Source organism: Echinops telfairi, unplaced genomic scaffold, assembly GCF_000313985.2.
Source record: "Echinops telfairi isolate 266 unplaced genomic scaffold, ASM31398v2 ScPeMD7_21;HRSCAF=78, whole genome shotgun sequence".
NCBI lineage: Eukaryota > Metazoa > Chordata > Mammalia > Afrosoricida > Tenrecidae > Echinops > Echinops telfairi.
In genome coordinates this window covers 16,802,495-16,813,278 of record NW_022103918.1, presented here as the reverse complement: position 1 = coordinate 16,813,278, position 10,784 = coordinate 16,802,495, and the positions used below count along the sequence as shown (strand labels likewise).

Sequence of the window (10,784 nt, the reverse complement as noted above, 5' to 3'; positions counted from 1 at the left end):
AGTCCTGTGTTAAGTATAGAACTATGGTAGGAGTGGTGGTCAGGAAAATGGGCTGTTGGCTGCATGAATTTGTTTAGGCCGGGAAAAAGTTTATTTTCTTCTGTATTACGTTCCTCCCTGTAAGTGGCATTGGATTTTGCTCGGCCACCTATTTAGCTTCAGGGTTGTGACCAGAGCTGGGTAGTCACTGCAGGGAGGAGTTCTATTTCAGGGGGAGCCATGGCCTGCAGGAAGCCAGGGCTGCCAAAAGTCCTCTTTGGCCCCTGTGTGAACTCAGAGCTCGAAGTCCCGTGTTTCTGGAGCTTCTGGATTTACTGTTTGTCCTTGAGAGAGTGGCTTCAGGTCAGGGGGGCAATGCCCGATGGGGAGGAGATGGCATTGCAGGGCCCTAGAAAGCAGGAGTCGAGACCGTGGCTTTGTAAAGGGGGAAGTGAAGCTACATGTTGGGTCTGTAGCTCAGGCTCTAAACTAAGTCATTTACCCCACTGCAAGCATCAAAGCAGAGTATGGAAAGACCCAGCTGGGCCACGTGGCTTCCACATAGACTCAACAAACGGAGGAAGGATTTGAGAGAGGAGATTATGGAGAGAAGCATTGGAAGTGTTTCCTCCTGCACATCTTGCCTCAGGTACCTAATGAGCCCTAGTCTCTAATGTACCCCAGGGGCCAGGGCCACACCAGGTGAGGATTGGAACAGATTAGGGGTAAGGGAGATAGCAGAGAGAGATCACTGTTGCCCAAGATGCCAGAGTGAAAGTGAGGCAGGGTCTACATGCTGCTGTTTTAATGCTCTAGCGTTTGAACCTCTAATTTAAGGTTTGTTTCAGCATGTGAAACACATTGAGGAGTGCAGCAAGGATGTGAGGAGGCACCATCTATTCTGTGTTTGCAGGGAACTCTCTTTGTCTTGTCCCTCCCTCACTTAAGTCCCTGTTCAACTACCTGGCCATTCCTCCCTCAGCCCCTGTTAACTTCTCCTCCACCCCCATTGTTGCTTCTTTTACACCCATGTTAATTTTTCTTACCTTTGAAATCCTGTGGCCCATTGTAATGTGCACCCTTTCTTCCGGAAGTACCTTTTGAAGGACCATTTGGTGTCGTGTCGTGGTGCAAATATAGACCCAGGAAGCAGACTATAGAGATTCAAGTCCCAGGTCAGCTAGTTCCTGGCTTTGTCATCCTGGACAGTCCATGTGCTGCGTGGTGCCCCGTCTATCAAAGGAGGCTAGCAAGAACACCTGCTTCATGGTTGTTGATGGGGCGGTGTCTCGAGATGGCATGGAAGAGTTTTGGGTTCATAGTGTGCACTCAGTAAATGCTATTATTTAAATTCAGATAGCACGCATTTATTCTTATATATTGCCTCTAGGATCTAACTCGCTGCCAAGTATCTGTTTGTCAAAATGAATGCTATTGTCTGAATATCTTGTCATTTTGGTAGTGATGAAGCAGTAACAGTCTTTTTGCTGAAGTCTGAAATGGACCAACTCTATCTTAGTATCCTGTTTTATTAACCTTTAAACACATGTTGTGTAGTATTAAATTAAAATGGCATGGGGGAGTGGGGTGCCAGCCCCACCCACTACTAGAACTCACTGGTTCAGTAATACTACTTCTGGGTTCAGTAATGCACAATTGTACGGTTGAGATATATAAGTATTATATTAAAGTCATCGAGAGCATGAGAGATAATACAATAATACAGTCAGACATATTACATGGTAGCATCGCTCACCTCCGCTCCGCTTGGTGGTCCTCGTGGGGGAGAACCCAGCTGCCAGAGCAGGAGCAGCTGCCTCCCTCCCGGGAGCAGCCGCCCTCATCCACCTCCCTCATGGGAGCACCCTCCTGAGAACCAGGGAGCCTCCTTATTTATTGCTGACCACGCATCATATCACTTTAGGGGGATACATCACAGCATCATGCATCACAGAGAGGGGCAATACAATTCACAACAACCTGCGTCATAGGGAGGGGTTGCAACATAGCCAATACAAGCAATAGGAGGGGGATGACCTAGTCATCTTAGAGTGGTCCTGGGCTTGCCTTTGTGCACTGCTTCAAGGGAACAATGTCAGGAGGGAATGGGCCCTATTTGGGGAGAGTCAGACTATACAGTCTGGCCATTCTAGATGGCTGATGTTAAGGAGCATAACCTCTGACCTACTTTTGCTGACCGCCTAGAGTACAGTCATTCTGAAGCAGCTAAGTCTGGTACATATTATTGGGGAGACAGCTTAAGAGAAATCCTTCTGTTCCCCACAATATTGTTGATGCGTTTGCACCTCTGGAAGTAGGATTTGAAATTCAGACACCTCCCTACAAGATAAAGACAAGGAGGCGTTGTCGGCCGTCATGTGAGAGGTGGCTGAGCATGCATGGCTAGGGGGCACAGATTAGATTTATTTTCTGATGTTTTGCAATTACTAGCTGTAGGAACTTGGGGCAAGTTACTTGACCATCCTAGAGATTCAGTTTCCCTATCTGTAAATTGAAGATAATAATGGTTTTCATCATATAAGAATGTGGCAAGCATTAAATACATTAGAATGGGGCTATCATAGTTGGCTACTAAGTGGTAGGAGACCCCCATGGTGCATTTGGGTTAAGCTTTCAAAATAAAAACTGTCCACCTTGTGGTTCCACCATTTTCCTGCCTTTTATGGCTGTCATTCCCTTCCTTGCAATTGCTCATGGTATGACAATGGGGCTTAATGCTCAAGATCAGGGACCTGGGGTGGCTTCTGTACCATGTCCTTCAGTGCTGATGCCATGCTGCTGGAAATCAGATGAGCTCCTTCAGTGTTGTGACCTAAGTCCGAAGTCCGTAATAGGACTGTGCAGACCACTCCTGATTTAGTCTGGCCTAATTCCAGCCTCACGGCTCACTCACCACACTGGGGCACTGGGCGCTCCCGATGGATTGGCACTCTCTCAACCATAGGCCACTGTGGACACTGTTTCAGCTTTGGTTTTCATCCGATTATCTTCTCGTCTTCCTCAGGGTGGTCCCTATCTGTCCCACTCTCTGTTTCTGCTGGACACGCCTGCAGTGGGGTTACTTATGCCTGCAGTGGGGTTACCCATGCCTGCAGTGGGGTTACCCTGGGGCACTCTGCTCTCGCTCCCTTTCTTCTCACCTTCGCTCATTCAGCATTTCCAAATCAGCTCGCCCTGCTCGGAACTTAAGGTTCAGTTTGCATTCATACATAGGTCAACCTTTAAAAGAATAGTTCCTCAAGAATTCCTTCAAGAATTGTTCTCAGCCTTAGTTCATTCTTTCGTGTGAAATAACTCTTATTGGCGAGAGACCTGTACCAACTGGTAACAATATTGAACTTCATCTTTTTTTAAAAGTACCTAGAAGCCACAGTGTTGTGAACATGCACACACATTTAATAAAGAACCTGGGTTGAATGCATGCCAGATACATGAGCTGTAGTTTCTGTTTGCTGTGTCGAGTGGCGGCATGGAGATGTGCTTCCCCTCTCTGCACTTGCTCGCGGCAAGCTCCTGACTCGGTGGAGATGAGGAGGGGTCCGTGGGCTGATTTAATTTAGTGGAATAAAAGAAGTGCTTAGCACCACGACCGGCACATATTTAATGCATTTTGTTCCCCTTTTATTAATGAATTAAAAGGACCCTGGGACCGTTCATAACCTAGGCGGCAGCTATCCCTGAAATGCCCCGAGTTGCCATTTTTACTTGTAAAGGGACTAGCACTGGAGACCTCTAACTAAATGCATTGTAGAAGGAATACAAATAGGATCATCTGACTAAATTAATTTTAGAGAGAATATATATTGGGTCCTCTGACTAAATTAATGATGCTAAACTCACTGACCTTGGACCCCGAAAGACTGCCTGACCTTTTGCAAATCAGTCAACATGTCTGTGCGTCCTTCTTCTTCCCCACCTATAAAATGACCCGAGTTGTTTCAATCCCTTCCCAATCTGATTTTGATTTTTCCACTGGTTCCCCAAATGGCAGTTGTCCTCCATGGCTACCCTCCACCATTCCATGGGTGAGTGAAACTAGGAAATGTTTTCCTGTGAGGAGCATACTGGTTTAAGAGTCTCATCATTTCTGGAAGAAGAATTTTCCACAGCCACAAAGTGAGGTAGTTAAAGTTGATTTGGATTTTTGAGTAGATGGAACTGACAGATTCTTCAAGGAGGCCGCATTATAGTTGACTGGGGCTCTCCCAATCTGCATTTGAATGTCAGAGTAGACATCAAAGGTTGTCCTGCCCTTGATCCTGCTTTGGGTTGTTAAGGTTTAGCCCTGGCACGTCCTGGGTTCTGGGAATACATTAACAGAGGGAGCCCATGGACTCTGAGATGTCTTTTGTCATTTTGGTTAAGCTTATAATCTCTTCTAATGTGAGCTGTGTCTTTGCTCTTTGATCAGCTGAAGATCTTTTTTCACTTGTCTCAAAGAGAAGCAGAATTCCTGAATTTCTATCCTGAAACATTCTGAATTCAAGATTCTTTTTTTTTGCCAGATTATTTGACTTTTGATTCATGTCCTTGATTACCTTGCAAGAGCAAAGAAAGCTAATATGATTGATGTTCTCAAAGGAATTTTATTTTAGGTTTTAAAAACTTATAGGTGTAATGTTACTCATTGTGTCTGAGATGTTTGCCCATGTAGCTGATAGGCAAATATTGTCAGGTATTTATAAGTTCTGTGCAGGTCTGAAAAGTCTAATAAGATATTTTCAGTTAAATTACCGAGCTTAAAAGTAACTGGTACAGTACAATCTACGTGGTTTTACTCCTAAATCCCCTTGTCCACATCCCAACTGTGAGCATTCTTATTTTGTACCCTGATTAGTGCTAAAGGGTAAGAAAGCTAATTGAATAGAGAGAGAATAAATACTTTTCAAGGTTTGCCTGTTCAATAATGTGTATTGACCATAATGCTTTATGTTTTAATTAATGCTACTGCTTTCTCTATAAAATGTGAACAACATTCAGTGATGCATAAGTAATCAACATTTCTTTAAGTTCTCAAGATTATGGGTTTGATTTATGCTTGTTCGTGGGTCTGGTATCAGCTGAGACTGTAGTAAGATTGAGATTGAGTGTGGAGGGTGAATTTCAGGAAGATTTCACATTTGGTTAAAAAGATCCAAATAAGATCTGCACAGATGAAATTTGTGATGTGGGGAAGTGCAGATTAAGGAACTTACTTTGGATAACCATCTTTTGCTTTTATTTGCATAATATACAAAGTTGCCTAATGCACATTTTGCCAGTGCCATTACTCTAAGCTAATGTTGAAATGTTTTTCATCTGAAATAATAATTATGAAGGATCTACTTAACGTGGGAGATAATTCATATCACATCCCTCTAACCCCTTGGTGATCCTATTTTTGAAGCATGTTTTCTGTTTTCCTTACTGTTCTTCGGTTGTCGATGAAAATGTCAGCCCCGGAAACCAAAGGCGCTGCCATTGAGTAGAGGATAGGGTAGAACTGCCCTGTCGATGTCTGAGACCGCAACTTGTTTAAGGGAGTCCAAAGCCTCCACTTTCCCCCATGGCGTGAGAGGCTGGTGATTTTGAACTGCCGACCTTTCGGTTAGCAGCCAAATGTATAACCACTGTGCCACCAGAGCTCCCTATGAGGTCAGCAGTTGGTGAGAAGATCTAAGAATCACAATTTTTTTTTATCAGAAGGGAATCTGAAAATCAGTCAGTTCAACGCCCTCATTGATAGAGCTGTAACTTGTTCATTGAGTTCATTACAACTGAGGGCAGCCTGTGGGTTTGTCTGCTGAGGCACCACAAACCTAACTGCTCATAGTGGACAGCTTAACTGTTTGGTCACCGGACACCCATTAAGCTCCTATGGATTTACTCCAAGTCATGCGGCAGATGAGTTTGAAATGCCATAGTTGAACTCTGGACCCGTGGCTCCCATTTCAGTGGCTTCCCCAATGCTTTTTTCCCCCTTTGTTATTGTTGCTGTTGTTGGCATACAGCCCAGCTTTGAAGGGAAAGCAATGGAAGGGTGAATGAAATAGTGCTTTAATTTGTAGAGCATTTTGGCACATTATGATGGAAATTAATAGCTGAGATAATCTGATATTGGAATTATTATTTCTTGTTCTTAGCCTTCTCGTCTATGAAAAAGGAAGTGTAGTGTTCTTCCAAATTGTTGTATGTTATATATTGTTAACTATTACTACTACAACTAATATTGCTAGTATTGTTCCTATAACTACGCTCCACTCTATTTTGCAGACCTTATGTAATGGACTAATGAGGAAAATTCCACTGGAATTTTCTGGTGGGGCTGGGGTGAAGAGAATTCAACCCTTAATGTGTTTCCTGTCGGGCCCAGGTATCCCAGCCTGTGACCTAGTATTTAATGAAAAGAGGTTCATGCCATTTGGGCTTATTTTCTCCTTTGTTTCTGGTCAACAACTAGAAATCAAAACTTGGGAAGAGGTCATTTCTTTGACCGCTGTTTTTACCACCATTCCAGGCTCTTGTTACTATGTGGAGCTAATGTTTAGGAATACGTTATTTAGTGCTTTTTGTTTAACTTGTTGAGGAAAATGGTATTCCCATGGAGGACGTATTTCTAGACGAGAAGGCACTTTATAAATTTAGCTCACTGAATGATCATCCAAGTGGGCTTGCAGTGAAACCAAATGTGGAGAGCCTACCAAAGTTTAACATTAAAAAAAAACAAAGCAGAACCAAAACCTAAAGTCTATGGCTTGTTTTGCCCCAGGAAGGGAGCTCCTTTCTAATTTCCCCTCTATGTCAAAACAAGCAAGCAAATTTGAGAAATGGAGTCTAGAACTTGATCACTCAAAAAGCACTTATCCATTCAGGTGTGTTGCAAAATAATGGGGCAAAGGAAACTGTCACAAAATAATGCTGAGAGCAGGCAGGCCTACAGAAATGGGAATGGGACGATGAATGGGACACATACATTAGCCTAGACAGAAGAGTTTACAAGATTAGTTAAGAGCCCTCCAACCAAGGCAGTCAAGGGGTGACTGAGCAACCGAGGTTCTAACAAGGACACACCCAGGGAGAGCATAAGGGCTAGCCTGCCCCTCCCTGACCAGGCTAGAGTGATAATAATGCACTCTGCCCATGGGCAAGCCAATTCACATTGCTGGTTAATGGTCAGAAGGAATTCAATGGGGCCTCCAGCCTTCCGCATACCCAGTGTTCGAGTTTAAACTCTAATACACTTGTGAAAGAACAGCAGAATCTGGGGGTGGAGTTTGTTGAGTTGGCTTGAAAAGATATTCATGGTAGAGGCAGAGTTGAAGGTCACCTTTTTGGAAGCACAGGCAAACATACAAAATTTTGCACTGACAGTTCCAACAAGTTGTGACTCCGTGAAGCCCCTCTGGGACAATAGGTACACACCTGTGTTGTTGTGAGTGCTGACAGTATCCCTGACCTTCGTGCTGCCAGGTTGTCTGATGGAAGTGGAGGGAGAAGAAAGGGACGTGAATGGACTTTATGGGGATGGATCCAGTCCAGGGCCTGCAAAAGGTGGCTCCGGTGTTTTTCAGTCTCGTTCCATTTTTCCCCACACAGTAAATACAATAACGAGAACTCAGGATTTGTGAGCATGTATCACTTCCACAGCTGTTAATGAACCAGGAAGAGAAGGGAGCTAAGCAGGCAGTGGACTTGTTCTGAGGGAGTCTGTCATCATATAGAACCATTTGGACACCCTTAACTGTTACAAAACACCCCGGGGCCCATGTGTTTTGCAAGCTGTCATGAAGGGGAGCTTTCTGTGTGAGGCACTAGCCCTTTGTAGTAACTTACAGCTTTGGCAAAGCATTTCTTATGGAACATCCTCCTCATGTAAAGAGACCATGTTCAAATGCAGGTTTTCAGAAATGTTGGAGAGAAATACTCTGAGGGGGGAAAAATGAAGAGAGAAAGAGTAGGGAAAATAACAAGGATATGGGAAATACTTGAAAGATTTTGTGATTTGATTCCAGTTTTCTTTTTCATCTTCTCAGTAATTTAAAATGTAGAGAATTGTAGGTAAGTGATGATGACTTACTAGGTTTCCATTGGGTGTGTGTGCCACTTGACTTCTGCTTCGCATCCATCGTTTTTATCAAACCAGTTGGTTATTTTTCATATATGTAGATACACAGTGCTCTTACTTTATCCTTGTGAGTGGGCTGGGGCAGGTACAGGGCCCACACAGGGCCCCTACCCCTCCAGAAGAGACTATTCTTACAATCTAATTTGGTTCCAAAGGACATTGGCAAGCAAGGAGATTATATGAAGTGTGTGGGTGAACTTGGCCACCAGCACTAATGTCGACTGACTTGTAACCTTGAAAAAATTACTGAGCTTCATCCAACCTTTTGAAAAGCAGGAAACAGATTTGTGAAACCGTTTGTGTGGATGGGACACACTGTTTGTCTTCAGTTATGTTCAGTAGGCACCAAACTCCTATGTGTCAAACTCCTCTAATTGCAGGAAGGGGGGGTGGTGACTCTCCACCAGCGTCATGGACCCAAGGCTGAGTGAAGGAGGGTCACGCATGCTTTACCCTCCTCTTGCCCTTTTACCGTGTCTGACCATCCTTTCCACCACACTCCCTACTCCCCTGTGGCTTTGATAATGCCTTGCAGTGGCCACTCAGAACTCAGAAACAATACTTCTGATGGCACAGTTTATTAGGAACCCTGGTGGCACAGGGTGCTAAGCATTGGGTTGCTATTGGAAAGGCTGGAAGTTCAAACCCACCAATTGCTCCCCTGGAGAGAGATGAAACAGTATGTTTCCTTAAAGATATAAAATCCCGGGAGCTTTACAGGGCAGCTCTGCCCCGCTCACTGGGGTCCCGATTGGTCAGAATCCGTTTGATGACAGTGAGTTCAGTTCTATGGGGTTTCTTAGGGAAGTGAAAATTTACAATCAGGATCAAGAATGAGTCCATATACAGTTTTGGGTTTGGAACAGCTTCTCAGACCACCCCTCTGCAAGCCTTTTTCTTGCCCTTGGTTTCTCTGACCTCAGCCCCTTGGTCTTTTGGTCTCCTGGGCTGGCCTGCCCAGGCGAGGCCTGGCCAGATGCTGCCCTGCTCACAGAAGTGTCCAAAACTCTTATCTCTGTTGATCAGTGCCAGCAGCCTTGACCTGAAGGTACTAGGCTTTAGGCCTATGGGTGAGCAAACCCAGAGGCACTCCGCTCTCCCTCTCTAGGGTCGACTCCCGTGCTGTCTTGTGCAGGGCTTCTGGTTTGTGCCAGTGTCTCCTGCTACTACTGCCCCTCACCGTCTTGTGCTGCCTCTCGTATTACAGTTCCCGCTCTTTCTTTGATGTGTCTCTCGAGTCTAGGAGGGTCTCAGTGCAAGAACTTTGGCTCTAAAAGATGCACCTGCCACAGTATCTTCTTGGGTGGTAGTGAGGGCCTCCCTTGTTGCCTCTGGGATGGCTCTTTGGAAGCCTAGTGAGATGACAAATGCCGTCAATTTGTTCCACAGGCCTTATTTTGCATGGCACCACCCCCACAAGGGTGCTGTGTATCTTATTGGCATGATTAGCATGCTGTGGAATCCCCCTAGCTGGCCAGAAGCATCTTATTTACACAGGCCCACCCTGTGGTGGGAGTATCAAGGCCATGACAGGAAGACCATATGAAAACAATCCATTGCACCATACTAAGTACGAACTCACCAGAAGGCCTGAGTTATTTGGGAAGAGAAGGCGCAGAAATATAGCTAACTCGGCTAGCTCCTGGTATTTAATTACTACCCTAAATTTTGGTGGTCAGAACTCACCCGTGGCACTGCTGGAGAGAGGCCTCGGCATCTGTTTCCATAGAAGGACAGCCAAGAAAAGCCTATGGGGAGTCACACATGGGCTTGCCATGAATTGGATCTCACTTAGTGGCGATGGGTTCGGCTTTGGTTTGGGGGCTAGCTCCTCCTCCATATGGAATCTGATTCATTTCCCATAACAACCCTATGATGTAGATAATGTTAGAAGCTCTATTCTGTAAGTGAGGAAAACAGAGATGAAGAGAAAAACTCACTCAAGGCCTTTCAGACATTAAGCAGTAGAACTAGGGGATTGAAACAGGGAGTCTGACTCCACAAGCCCTTCTATCCGCTTGCGTCCTTTATGGCCTGTTGCAGAGTTTCAGATTATTCATGTTGAAATGAGAATGCTGTGTAAGAAAGAATCTTACCCTGACTTAATGTTTTTTCTACCCCCGTTTCAGATCTCTGACAACAAGCAGCAGTAGAAATGTCCTACTTACCATGAAGCCGTTTTTAAAAAGGGCTGCATTGGTCATATGTTATGTAAGTACATATGTGCACATATATGACTACTTTTGCAATATCTATCCAATACGAACTCTTTCCACTTTAACTTGGTTCAGAGACATGATTTGGATTATTTACTAAAGTCAGCAATATATTTGAACAATATGATTTTAATATCAAAGTGTTTATGTGTCATCAAGGGCACAAAGCATTAAAAGTTACACCTGGAAGCATTCTAGGTGTGTGCAAACATAGTGACGCAGTTCATGTGACCTACAGTAGATCAAAAGTCCCTTTCAAGGTACAGATGCTGAGATGAGAGGGAAACACAAACCTGGCTACATCGGTTTTCAATTGCTGGGTTTTATTTCTTTTTAAAAATTGAATTTAAGAAAAACAATAAATCATTTTATTGTGCTCTTATAGCTCTTATCACAATCCATACATATATCCATTGTGTCAAGCACATCTGTACATATGCTGCCATCATCATTTTCAAAATATT

At 44.2% G+C, this 10,784-nt stretch overlaps 1 protein-coding gene across 1 annotated transcript in view; it reads left to right on the top strand.

The window, feature by feature from the left end:
* Positions 1-10,784, top strand: part of TMTC1 (transmembrane O-mannosyltransferase targeting cadherins 1) — a gene marked incomplete at its 5' end in the record, with an annotated part of 332,295 nt that overhangs the window by 142,043 nt on the left and 179,468 nt on the right. Inside the window, one exon of the mRNA XM_045288470.1 lies at positions 10,234-10,315. Coding sequence (XP_045144405.1) covers positions 10,234-10,315 — 82 coding nt within the window. The remainder of the gene's footprint in view (positions 1-10,233; positions 10,316-10,784) is intronic.